Here is a 14,024-nt window from a genome sequence, read left to right as displayed (position 1 = left end):
TCTTCTCAACCATGTGTACTCCTTTGGCTACTTTTACTTTATTCTCAGAAGGTCTAGAGGAGTTGAGAGTACCTTGACCTAGAACACACAGATGGGATTGGTATTCATCATGTAAGTTTAGGGTCTGTTGGGTAAGATGGCTCCACATAGGGGTTAAATAAGTTTCCTACTCAGAGATGGCCAGCACAGTATAAAGACGCACACTTACAACATCATAGTAGGCAAAGATTTTCTCAAAGTCCCTTTTCCTTTCTTCAGTAGAACAAGCCTGTGTAAGGAAAAAACATTATGTCAGTCCAGCAATGTGACAATTCAGCTGTACAATTCTTCCAGAGTCCTGGGCAAATTTTGTAAACTTTGAGTCAATGACCTTTAAGATCCCTTGATTCCATGCTGAGCCTTGTCTGTTTTCTAAATAAGTTAAAAAGTAGGGCAAATAGATGCCTTCCTTTCTTCTTTCCTGCTCAAATCCGTAGAGAAACAGCGATGACATAAACCCATCTAGAGAAATGTCACTACTTACATCCATTTTAAATTGGAGAAGGAAGTTTTCCTGAAGAGCCAGAATCCTAAATAGGAAAAAAAAAAAAAAATCCACGTAAGGATCGTTCAGCTCTCAGTTATACGAAAACTTATAGCCCTGGTGTGTGGAAAGTACAGGCAATTTCCTGCAGAACAGAATAGGTACTTGAAAGACAGAACTTCCTACATCACAGAAACAAAGAAATTAATTGGGAAAAACTCGTAGAGATTAGTAGTCACCATAGACTTTTAAAAGTTCATCTTGGTGGAAAATGGCACAGTATGGGCTTCTGGAAATTCGCTCCTCCATAAAACTGGAAAAAATAGTCAAAATAACTTTCCCAGAGCTCTGGAAAATAATTAAAGTCTTGCAGCAATCTGGGGAGTGTTTATTCTGAAAAAAACAGCTGAATCTTTTTTTTTTTTTTTTTTTTGAGACAGAATCTCTCTCTGTCGCCCAGGCTGGAGTGCAGTGGTGCGATCTCGCCTCTCTGCAAGCTCCGCCTCCCAGGTTCACACCATTCTCCTGCCTCAGCCTCCCAAGTAGCTGGGACTACAGGCGCCCGCCACCAGTCCCGGCTAATTTTTTTGTATTTTTAGTAGAGACGGGGTTTCACCGTGTTAGCCAGGATGGTCTCGATCTCCTGACCTCGTGATCTGCCGGCCTCGGCCTCCCAAAGTGCGGGGATTACAGGCATGAGCCACGGCACCGGGCCTCCAAAACAGCTGAATCTTGGTTAGAACAATGACTGTCGTAGCATTTAACTTGCCCTAACACATACACAGAGCCCGTTAGCAAGAGACTGGGAGACTTACTGGTTCAAGACATTTTAGAAAATCTCTGTCCAATTATGAACTGACCATTGAACTAACCTAGCAGAGACTTCAGTGGACACACCTGACAAAGAATATAGACTTCATAGAATTAGTTCAGAAAAGTCACCAAATAAACAACAAAAATCATCAATACACCAGAAACATGACCTATAAGAAATACTAAAGGGAGTCCTTCAGGCTGAAATTAAAGGACACTAGACAGTAACTTAAATCCACATGAAACAATAAAGAGCACCAGGAGTGGTAAATATATAACCAAATATAAAATACAGCATAAATGTATTTTTTGTGTGTAACTTTTTTGCTTTCTGATTTAAATGACAATTTCATAAAGCAATAACTAAAAATCTATGTTGTGGAGCACACAACATATAAAGATAAAATTTTAACAACAGAAAGGAGGAGAAAGGCATTTGAACTATACAGAAGTAAAATTTGGGGTATAATACTGAAATTAAGTTGTTATTAATCCACAATTAGATTTGATATAAATTAAGATGTTAATTGTAATCTAGCAGACAACCACTAAGAAAATAACTCAAAAAAAATAGCAAAACAAATAATAAGGGAATTAAAATAGTACACTGGAAAATGTCTGTTGAACGTGCAGGAGGCAGTAATGGAAGGACAGAAGAATTTTTAAAAAGCTTAAGACAAAGAGAAACAAATAGCAAATATAAATCCTACCTTCTCAGTAATCACGTTAAATATACACATATTAAATACTCCATTAAAAGCAGAGATTGGCAGAATAGAAAGAAGTAAAACTATCTCTTTATAGATGATACAATATTGTATATAGAAAATCCTAAGGAATCCAACAAAAAACTACTAGAGCTAATACACAAATCCAGAATGTTGGCAGAATACCAGATTAATATAAAAAATTCAATGACATTTCTATACATTAACAATGGGCAGTCCAAAAGTGGAATTCAGAATACTAATCGTTTCATGATAGCATCAAAAAGAATAAAATATTTAATAAATTTAACAAAAGTGGTTTAGTTTGTAGACTGAAAACTACAAAACATTGTTGAAAGAAATTAAAGAGCTAAGTAAATGAAAAAACATCCCTTGTTCATACACTGGGAGACTTAATATTTTTAAGGAGACAACACTTCCCAAATTGATCTGCAGATTCAAAACAATCCCCATCAAAATCTGAATTGGTTTTTTTGCAGAAATTGACAATCTGGTCCTAAAATTAATGTGAATATGCAAATGAACCAGGATAGCCAAAACAATCTTGAAAAAGAGGAACAAAGTTTGAGGACTCACATTTTTTATTTCAAAATTTGCCTGCAAATCTACAGAATCAAGATAGTGTGATATTGGCATAAGGACAGATATGTAGATAAATGGAATAGAATTGAGAGTACAGAAATAAACCCATACATATGGTCAGTTTATTTTCAGAAAGGGTGCCAAGACCATTCAGTAAGGAAAAATATTCAAGAAATGGTGTTGGGACAAGTAGATATCTACATGCAAAATAATGAAATTGTGCCCCCACCTTACACTGTATTAAACAATTAACATGAAAAGGATTTACATAAAACAGAAACTTTATAGTTTATATAACTCTTAGAAGGAAACAAATGGGTAAATCTTCATGAGCTCGGATTTTGGCAATGGCTTCCTAGATATGACATCTAAAACACAAACAACCAAAAAAATTAGACAAATTGGACTTCATGAGAATTAAAAACATTTGTGCTTCAAAGGACATCATCAAGAAAATGAAAACACGACTCTCATAATGGAAAAAAGTTTTTGCTGATTATACATCTGATAAGTGTCTAGTGCACAGAATATATACAGGACTCTTATAGTTCAACAACAAAAGGACAAATCGCTCAATTTTTCAACTGGGCAAAGAATCTGAACAGACATTTCTCCAAAGAAGACATACAAATTGCCAATAAAACATAAAAAATGTTCAAAATGCAAATCACAATGACATACTACTTCACACCCACTAGGATGATTATAATTAAAAGAAAGATGCAAACAATAACAAGTGCTGATTAGAATATGGAGAAATTAAAATCCTGATACATTGTTGGTGGGAATGTAAAATGGTGCAGCCACTTTAGAAAACACTTTGGCAGTACCTCAGAAAATTAAATGTAAAATTACGACATGAACCAAAAATTCTGCTCCTTAATATATAACCAAGAGAATCACAAACATATATTTGTCCCAAAACATGTAGCAACGTTATTCATAATCTCTAAAAAAGTGAAAACAACTCAAATGAACATCAGCTGATGAATGGACAAAATGTGGTATGTACATACAAGGGACTATTATTCAGCCATAAAAAGGGATAAAGTTACAACAAGAATGAACCTTGAAAACATTACTCCAAGTGAAATAGCCAGATAGGAAAGGCACATATTGTGTGATTCCATTTATATAAAATGCCCAAAATAGGAAAGTCGATAGAAATAGAAAGTAGATTGGTGGTTGCCAGGGTCTTGTGGGAGGAGGAAGAGAGGAGTGACTGCTAATGTGTACTGGGTATCCTTCTGGCATAATGAAATGTTCTAAAATTAGATATTGGTGATGGTTGGACAACCTTATGAATATATTAAAATCTACCAAATTGTAGATTGGTAGATCTGACTTTAAAAGGGTAAACTTTAAGGTACATAAATTATGTCTCAATTTTAAAATAATCTTGTTTTTGTTTTAGAAAGCAAATATGTCTGCCTCTTTTCTGTATAATTATAATTATACTTTAATAGAATACAGTCAGTTTCAGTAGATTCAACATTAGATTTATGTTGTATTCATAGTCATGAGGATATATAGAAAAAGTAGAAAAAATGTAATACAACTATGTGGAAAATCTTTGCTCCTCCAAATGCTCAGAGTAGAGGGAATTAATTTGAGCCAATTAGAAGATAGAATATCCTGGAGGTCTGCCAGGAATATTGTTCTTAGTATTTGCAGGCACCAGGCAGCCTAAATCATGTTGCCAGTCACAGCACATATTACTTGGGAGGTGCTTTTATGTAGAGGAATTGAACTGCATTTCACAGCTGAAAGTAGAGAGAGAAAAATCCTATCTGGAAATGTTTTAAGGCCTCTTTGTTGTTGTATTAGTTTCCTAGTGCTGCTGCGACACACTGCCACAAACATAGTGGCTTCAAATAACCGTAATCATTTACAGCACTAGAAGCTGAAGTCTGAAATCGATCTCACTGGGCAAAATTCAAGCTGTCGACACGGCCGCATTCCTTCTGGAGGTTCTCGGGGAGAATCCTTTCCCTTGCCTTTTTCAGGTTCTAGAGGCTGCCTACATTCTTTAGCCTCTTCTTCCACTTTAAAGCCAGCAACTAGCATTTTCAAATCTCTCCGTGACTCTGACCTTCTGCCTCCCTCTTCCATATTTAAAGGATCTTTGTTATTATATTGGGCCCAATGTGGATAATCCAGAATAATCTCTATTTTAAAGTCTATTGATTAGCAAACTTAATTAGATCTGCAACTTTAATTCATTCTTGCCATGTAACATAAAATAGTCACCAGTTCTGGATATTAGGATGTGGATATCTTTTTTTTCCTTTCTTTTTCTGAGATAGAATCTTGCTCAGTCACCTAACTAGAGTACTGTGACGCAGTCTTGGCTCACTGCAAACTCTGCCTCCTGAGTTCAAGCGATTCTCCTGCCTGAGCCTCTTGAAGAGCTGGAACTACAGGCATGCACCACCACACCCAGCTAATTTTATTTTATTTTATTTTTTGTATTTTTAGTAGACACAGGGTTTCACTATGCTGGCCAGGCTGGCCTCAAACTCTGACCTCAAGTGATGCACCTGCCTCAGCCTCCCACAGTGCTGGGATTACAAGTGTGAGCCACTGCACCCAGCCTAAGACGTGGACATCTTTATTCTGCTTACCACAGTTCACATTTTCAAATTCCGTATCAAACTGGTTTTGAAATACACTTGGCACCCCATATCTGTGGGTTCTTCAGGGCCAATTGTGGGACTTGAACATCCGAGGATTTGGGTATCTGGTATCCGCGGAGGTTCTGGAACCAATCCCCAGAGGATACTTAGGGAAGACTGTACTATACTAACTGATTTTGCTGCCTTTCATCTCTGTTCAGTGCTACTGTAACTCCATCAATTCACAACTACTCATTGAATTCCCCCAAGTACACAACACTCCACCAAGTGAGAAGTTATTCAAGGGATTAGGGCATAGTCCCTGCCCTACCAGCAGGACCGTAGCAAACCCGCCTCTACAGAGTGTTTAGACTCATGCAGAAGGCCCTATTAGTTATCACAGTGATAAAGGGGGCACAACTAGCATTTTGTACATAGGGCCAGGGATATTAGGTTTCTGGCACTGCATGGAAATTTCTGCAGAATGAAGAATTGCCCCATGTCTCACTTGAATTTCAAATGTCCAGGGGGCAATCGTGACTGTAAAAACCCTGCTTTTAATTATTTGTGCTTGTAACTGAATTCTTATTTGCATAAAACTCAAGGTTTGCATAATTTACTACTTACATAAATTTTCCACATGGTATATGAATTGTGTTAAGAGATTAACATACTTTGTCTCATTTGGAACTCTGTCAAGACTTATTATTTCATAAAATCATATCAACAGCACCTGAGTTACCAAAATGTCACAATTGTATCAGTCAGCATCTGAGCTGCCCCATTTATGATAATTCTACCCAGGTGAAAGCATCTGACCACTTCACTATATCTTCACTATGATTGTATGCAAGCACTTATACACTGAAATGTGCATTATTTTATCATTAACTGCTTTCCTTTTATTTCTCCTTTATATGTTACAGTCTGTGCATGATGTTAGTTATTTTAGCATTGTATACATAGGTAGGTCATATTGTGTATGGACTAAGAGGGCAGAGAGCAGCTGCTCTGAGCCCTTTATTACCCCAGCCTCCCAGGGCACACAGGGCTCCTCAACTCTCACTACCTCTGAGACGTGCACAACTGAGTCAGGGCACAGGTGGATAGATGCTTTTGGTGAAGGGAACCATGAGATTGCAAGCTTTTGTTTTCATCTAGATTGTCATCTATTGAATGAATCCTTTGGTGGCTTTGGGATTGGCTCTTTCACATAGCTCTCTGACCTCTACTTGAGAGGAACCCTGCCTCCATTGACCAAGAGAACCAGGTGGGAGCCAGGGAGCAGAGGCGAGATGCCTTCTGCCCCAGGCCTGATGGAGAAACACTTTTGTCCCTCTTTGGCTGGTCCCTCAGTGGCTCTTCTATATCAATGTGGACAAAGTTAGAACGAAGGTCCTAAAAAAAGTAGCCAAGGAGGACACACAGGCTGCCTCACAATTCCTATGAGGCACAGATAGAAGGCCATTTAGTGTACTGGGGTCAATATTCTGGCTGTTACTGAGGAGATATTCTTCCCGGTGAGTCCCCTTTCACAGATATCAAAACCTGGCTGAGGTAGCTGCCAAGAAAGGAGATAGCTGGTGTGGGATTTGGTGATTCTGAACTCAGGTTAATGTCCACTAAGAGACGAAACCAACATCTTCTTGTGACTTTGTCGAGTTACCTCCTCATCATTAAAAACTTGCCTTCAGTCCTTGGAATTCCTCTCTCTCAGCTATACCTGCTGCTGCGCGGCAGCCTGTAACTGCTGCCCTGCTTACAATTACCATTGAGCCCTGCCCTGAAGCACCTGGTATTATGGATGCTCCCCAATAACAGGTATATCTGTGTATTCCAGATCCAATAATTTCAACTCTGACTATTTGCTCAGAATGTCTTTCTCTTTTCTGTAGACAACTCCATGCTGTTTGGGATCAGCCAGACTTGACAAAACATGCTGACACACCAATCACGTGTCACAACACCAGACTCACAGACAACATTTTCATGGACACTGAGCCACTTCTGCTTTTATCCTGTCCTCCTCCACTTCTAGCCTTCAGACACTTGGTGCCTCCCTGAGGATACACCAACACTTCAAGAACACAGAGTGCACCTGGAGTCTGGCTCAGTAGTCCTGTGTCCTGAAATAACTGCTCGACGTTCCCAGAGCCAGTAAATGGGATTTGGGACATTTTTGTCATGAAGTCACAATGTGGGACTATAAATGTCTTGCCTTTAAGGGTAGGGTCTTCCCATGACCCATCCATAAAATTTGTGAAAATGTTGTGTGTTGTGCATTTTGGAGAGAAGAATTTTCATTATCTTCACAAAGGGATCTGTTACCCTAAAAGATTTAGAATCACTCAGCTTATTTGGTAAGATGTGCCTATTCTTTTAGACTCCAGGTGAGGCTTGATCTCCAGTCTCAAAAGGAAATATATGATGTCATCAGACCCCTAGTAAGGTATTTCTGAATGTATGATATCATTTCCATGTAACTCACCTTGCTAAGTCATTTAGATCCAACCGACCATCTTTATTTCTGTCAAAAATCTTCATCTGAAATGCAGAAGGGAAAATGGTTGTACTTGTAACAGGAACTAATTCTGAACGTTATTAAAGCACTTTTCTATTTTGCTCTTCTGATTACATATTTGCCTAAATTGGCTGAGGAGCCCACTTGCCTGGGGGAAAATTAGTATTTGTCACAGAAGGAATTGCATGTCAGCCTCTCTGTTAGGATGAGTCATAGTAACCAAATCTCCTAAATCTCAGTGGCTTAACACAACACAGGTTTATTTTTCACAGGGTTAGCTGGCAGCTCTACTTCATGTTGTCTATACTCTGGCAACATGGAGTGACAAAGTAGTGACCATCTGGCACATTCCTGATTGCCATGGCAGAAAGAAAGAATAATAAATAATTTACTGATTAAAAGTTTATTGTCCAAAGCAGATCCCTGGCCACAGCTACCTTCAAAGAGACAGAATAATACAATCCTGCCATGTGCTTAAGAGGAAAACTAATTATTTGGAGGATAGCAGCAACGACTACCACAGTCTCTGACAGGCAAAACAGGATTTTTATAAAGATTACAAGCTTGAAATATGGGTACTTGGTTTGAGTCAAGGTTTTCTGAAACTATTTTATTCTAGCCCTCATTTAGCATATCAACCACCAAGGAGGGCTTGGAGGGCTCATATCATAGGGTATAGGAGAAACCTCATGTTTCCGTGAAGGCAAAAGGTGTTGACACTGAGTCTTTCCTTTCATAGAGAGACTTAGCATTGTCCAAAGAAGTTGTTTACATTATTAGATGAGACTAAACTTTAAACAAGATAGGACTAAAAGTTAAAAGTTTCTGCACTAACCACAAATTAGAAAGACCAGATTGGTTTGGGCAAAATAGAAGAGAGAGATTTCTTTGCAGATCTGAGTTGAAATGTGAGTGAATTTTGTGACTTTACAACATTTTAATGCTACAGAATATCTCTAAGCATATCCATATAAGGAGGCTGCACAGGGAAAAAGAGGGAGCGAGATAATCTGAAAATACATCCAACAGATTTTTGCTTTAAAAAATACATTAGTCCCCCATCCTTCCTCTGTCTCCAAATCCAGTTTATTTTTAATATTTCAAATGAATTTGAAAACCTATTCTCACCACTTTGGCACCAAAAATGTGTATTACAGAATTAAAACACAGGTTACATTTTTGTACATTTGGACATGTTACATGTCCAATTACGTCCCTTAAACATAAACACTATACAGTATCCAGTAAAAAGTCTGATGGGGATAAACTTTGCCAGAAGATGAGCCATGAGTTATTTTCTGTGACACCTTCATTATGAGAGGTTCTATCTTAACAGAAAGCTAGTTCAGCTTGAGCTCTAAGCAAGTAACAACTCACCTTGAAAGACGTGGGCCTAACTCCATTGCTGTGCAAACTTACTCCAAGAGAAAACAATCCTGTGCTCGAAATTGGCCTGGGTTGAACTAAACACCAGTGTGGTAAATTATGCTTCTACCTATCAGAAAATTGGCTATGGCTCACGTAAGAATAAGAATCAGGAAAAAAATCATTTGCCTAATTTTTCCATCTCTGAGTGTATACCAGCAGGGATGAATGGCACACATATTCGGCTGTGCCTGCTCTTCTACTTTCCTGGGGCCTCTGTAGCTCTAAGTTCAAATATTAATAATGAGGGAAGCTTGCAGCATGCCTGTAGCACCAGACTAGAAATCAGATCTTGTGTGACATTAAGACATTATGCTTCTTTGCAAGTATAACCTTTAGTGAATTTTGAATGCTTGGCATATTTGTTTGAGACATAATGGCTTCTTAAATTTTAAACTATAATAAAGACCATTTATGAGGGCTCAATAGTTTGTATGTTATTACATTTAATTATCACAACATCCTTATAACGTAAAAAAAAAATCTGTGTGTAATAAATAAGGAAACTGATATTTAGAAAGATTGAAGTAGGTTGTTTAAGAAGCAAGATTTTAATCTAAGTATATCTGTCACCAGAGCTCTTTCCATAAAACCAGGCTCTTAGCTCTATAAAGTCTGGATATCTCATCATGAATTTGGTTTGCTTCATGTTTGGTTATGAAGTAAAACATCTGGTGCCATAGACTATGCCAGAGATGTGATATTTACCTTTTCTAATTGCCTCTTTTTCCCTGGGAAAGCAAGAAAAGACTCTACGTGGATTTCCCTCCAATTCAGTGGCCTGAATTTCCCCTAAAGAAATATAAACTTCATGATAGTTGAGTCAACTCTAAGACTGCCAGTTTTCACTTCACTGGATTCATGCTTATATAGTTCATTTCTATCTATTTTCCCTACCCTTGACTATAAACCAAGAGATATAAGCCTAGTCCTGACAACTGCTCCAGGCAGTGGTGGCAGGTTGGTCACAGCCTGAGCTCCATGAGCAAGTGCCCCTGCCAGCCCTCAGCCTACAACCCAGCTCCCCTTCAATCCCCTGCACACACACACCTGCCCACGGGGCTCCGTGCCCTGAAGCCGCACGGGTGCTCATTTACCCTGGCTGGAATGATGATGAAGTATTCCTAGGCCAGAACAGGCTCCAGAATTTCTGAAACCAAATGTTCACTGCCTTGTGACATTGGTACTCAAATCCCTATAGCAAACATGCTCTGACCAAAAACACAGAATATGAGGAGGTGACCCCTGCCCAGAAGCTCCTGTCCCAGTGACTCCTGACCAAGACCAGTGGGATGTCCTGCTGGGCTGAGTGGCTATTTCTTGCCAATGATGCTCACCCAGTGTCCATCCTGGAGGACTCTACTGGGCACCCACAGAATCAGAAGTGACCACCTTCACCTGTAGCATCAACCATGCCCAGCTGATGGTGGTGGAGGGACGACGTATTTACTGTGTGAACTCTGAGAACTGCACTAGTCCGAAATCCTCAGGGAAGCCTGGGTGTTCTCTAGCTTATCTAGTATCTCCAGAACTGTCCAGGAACTTGGTCATGCTCTTTTCAAAAACAACATGATTGTAACTGTGAAGAGTTTTCAATATATCTTGGCCAAGCTGCCAGATGATGCACCTTCCAAAACACCTGCTGGGACAGCCAAGGAAGACAAGGGGAAGGCAAAGAAGACAGCACTGACAGCTGCGGAGAAGGCCAAGGACCTAGCGAGCAAGGCAACCACTGAGACACAATAGCAGCAACAGTGCATGTAGCCAGCCTGGGCCCTGCCCACCACTGCCACAGCACTCCGGATGACCTGGTTCAAATCCTTCTGCCCTTTTCCAATTTACTTCCAGCCTACCTACTTCCTGGGTGGTGGGTTGAGGTTGGATGTCCTGTTGGCATCTACAGAACACCAGGCATACCCATATCTGAGCCAGTCCTGCTTATTTCCCCATTGGGCAGCTGAGGTCAGAAGCACAGAGAGGTGTGGTGACTTGCACAGGATCACAGACAGGCTGCAGATAAATTGGTAATAAATGCTAGACTGCAAACTCCATGAGGGCAGGGATCTTTGTTTTGTTTTGTGATGTGCCCCCAAGTACTTGGCACATATCTAGTACCTATAGACATTCAATAATTATTTATTGAATTTAAAAAAAAGAAAATAAATATAGGCCTGAATTTTTCCTCCCTCTTTACACTAATTCACTTCAGGAGGGCTGTGGCAGTTGAAGATGGCGGCGGTAGGGGGCATGCCTTCCATTGTGAAGGGCAATTGCTGAAAGGTGGTGAAGAGCCCTTCATCACTCTTCCCACCTCTACCACTGCTTTTCCAAGACTTGCACTCATACTCCATACTCCATCCACACATTTTTGAGAATTAACTACCTGAAAGGTGCTATAAAGGCTCCCAGAAATGGAACACAATGTCTTATTAACAAATGCCTTAAAATTCTAAGTGTGGTAGTTCCCATTCTCTGGCAAGAGACTCCTCAGGGACTTTGGAGTTTTTCAGAATTCTCCTTAGATTGAATAATATTTTAGTTTTTCAAATCTTTGTAGGTGCAATAGTGATTGTAAAATGCAAAATCACTTAAAATCATTACTGGGTAACTTCCTGTCAATAGATATTTTCTTAAACAATAGATTCGAAGTACAACTACTGTCATGTGGTGGGAGAGGAAGTCTGTGACTTTTTAAAACAATTCTTAGTGAAGAATTTTAGTATAATGCCTGCCCAAGGTGAAAAACATGCAAATAATTCAGCAGAGTCAAGAGTGTGAGTCCCTCCCTTGCCTGTTCTAGTGGTAACTACCATTCACAGAGTCTTATGTATCCTTCCAGAAACTTTTTAAACATACAAGCATATGTATATATGTACACACACATATATCACAACTATCTAATTTTTTGACAAATAAGACTATATGCAATAGACTATTTTGCAACTTCCTTTTTTATTTAATAAATTATTGGAAATCATTCTTTAGCAGTTATTTTTTTTTTTTAAACTTTAAAGGAGATCCTCATTCCTGCCTGGAAATTATTGCCATATGCTATTCCAAAAAAGATTTAGAACCCCCCTCCCATATTATCAATTGACAATTATTTGTCAGGTAATTACTCTGTGTCTAATAACATTCTGCACACTATGAGATATCTCAAACAATTATTAAGGTGGTACATGATTTTAGGGCATACAATTGTAATTGAAGAGCCAGAAACAAATATCTGAAATATAGGTAAACAAATAAGATTCAGCATTATCTCTTTAACCCTGAGAAAAAGAGACAGAGCAATGTGACAGGATATTGGAAGAGACTGAGGAAGGAGATAAGAATTCAGGTAAGTTCGGAAAGAGGGATAGGATTTGGACATGAGGTAGAGAGAAGAGAGGAAGACATTGTAGACTAGCAAATGTAAGAACAAAGGCACCGAGATAGAAATTCACATGCTAGCAATAGTTTAGCCATAGAGAGTGACCAGGGAGGACAAGAGGTATTCTGGGAGTGGAGGAGAGAAGATAGACAGGGAGAGAGAATGGGACCAGATGATGCAAGAGTTTGAAAGCCATAAATAGGAGTTTAAACTTTTGTAGATCCATGCACAGGTGACTGGCATCATTCATTCATTTATTCATGCGTTCATTCATTTAACAAATATGTATAGAGTGCCTACTATGTGGCAGGCACTGTTCTATTTACTGAACAAACAAAGATTCATGCTCTCATGGAGCTGATTTGGAAAGAGGGGATGGAAGAGGGGATGGAAAATAAGACAGATAAGTAAAATACTGACTGTTTTACATACGTAACATGAAATATACATGTTACCTATGTTAAATGCTCTGGAGGAAAAATTAAGTAGCATATAGAATAGCAAATTGGGAAGTACAATTTTAAATAGGATGGAAATGGAAAGCCTCAAGTAAAAGGTGACTTTTTCATAAAGACCTGAAAGAGATGGAAGTAAATCAAATGCATACCAGGGTTAAAAATAGATTGGCAGGGATATGGCAAGTGCAAAGGACCTGTGGCAGCACATACATGCATGTCAGAGTAACCAAAAGTATGTCAGGTAATAGTGTGGCAAGACTAGGACTGGAGAGGAGATAAAAGGAGATAAGGTCGGAAAGGTGATGACTTGGTGTGTGAGCAGGTGGTGTAAGAACTTTGGCTTTTTCTCAGAGACAGAGCCATTGGAGGTTTTCGATATGAAAAATGATATAATCCGACTCAGTATAACAGGATCACTCTGGCTGCTGTGTTTCATAGAGATGGTAAGAGACACGAATGGAAATAGGGGGATCTGCTGGGAAGCATCTTGCAATTCAGTTGAGAAATAATTGTGCCTTGGAACAGGGTGAGAAATGGTCAGATTTAGAATGTGATTTAAATGTGTTCAATAAGATTTGCCAGTTAGATGTGGAGTGATAGAGAAAGAGGCATCAAAGATGGTTTCAAGTGTCATGCCTTGAGCAACTTGAAAGCTTGAGGAAGACCCAGTAGTGGAGCAGATCTTTGGGGAAAGGTCAGAATTTCAATTTGAGACATGTTGAAGGTGTATATTAGGCATGCAATTCAAGTGGAGATACACAACTAAGTGTATCCAAGAGGTTTAGAGAAGTGGTCTGAATCAGACATATAAATCAAGGGTGGTCAGCCTTTAGTTGGTCTTCAAAACCATGAGACTAGTTGAGATCACCAAGAGTGAGAGTGGACATAGAAGAGAAGGGATATGAGGACTGAGCCCAGACGAGCATCAGATTGGCCTGGATCACAGTTATGAATACCTAGACCCAGAGAAGGAAGCAGATATGAGC

At 39.2% G+C, this 14,024-nt stretch overlaps 2 protein-coding genes across 6 annotated transcripts in view; one reads left to right on the top strand and one right to left on the bottom strand.

Annotated features, from left to right (window-relative positions):
• Window positions 1-14,024, bottom strand: part of SCGN (secretagogin, EF-hand calcium binding protein) — a 66,948-nt gene that overhangs the window by 29,412 nt on the left and 23,512 nt on the right. For all 3 annotated transcript variants that reach the window (XM_016955010.4, XM_518281.8, XM_009450620.5), the window contains 3 exons: window positions 7,750-7,805; window positions 524-569; window positions 209-268 (listed from right to left, as the gene is read on the bottom strand). In XM_016955010.4, coding sequence (XP_016810499.1) covers window positions 209-268; window positions 524-569; window positions 7,750-7,805 — 162 coding nt within the window. The remainder of the gene's footprint in view (window positions 1-208; window positions 269-523; window positions 570-7,749; window positions 7,806-14,024) is intronic.
• Window positions 1-14,024, top strand: part of SLC17A1 (solute carrier family 17 member 1) — a 166,351-nt gene that overhangs the window by 141,559 nt on the left and 10,768 nt on the right. The window contains exon 13 of one of the 3 annotated variants that reach the window (XR_010157588.1): window positions 7,157-7,775. The exons of 1 other annotated variant lie outside the window; for it this stretch is intronic. The gene's annotated coding sequence lies outside the window, so the exon portion shown is untranslated. Of the gene's footprint in view, window positions 1-7,156; window positions 7,776-14,024 lie in introns of those variants that run through there. One more of the 3 variants, XR_010157585.1, reaches the window with a different exon arrangement.

Source organism: Pan troglodytes, chromosome 5 (assembly GCF_028858775.2).
Source record: "Pan troglodytes isolate AG18354 chromosome 5, NHGRI_mPanTro3-v2.0_pri, whole genome shotgun sequence".
Lineage (NCBI taxonomy): Eukaryota > Metazoa > Chordata > Mammalia > Primates > Hominidae > Pan > Pan troglodytes.
The sequence above is the reverse complement of the archived record's forward strand: the minus strand, read 5'-3'. Positions and strand labels throughout refer to the sequence as shown.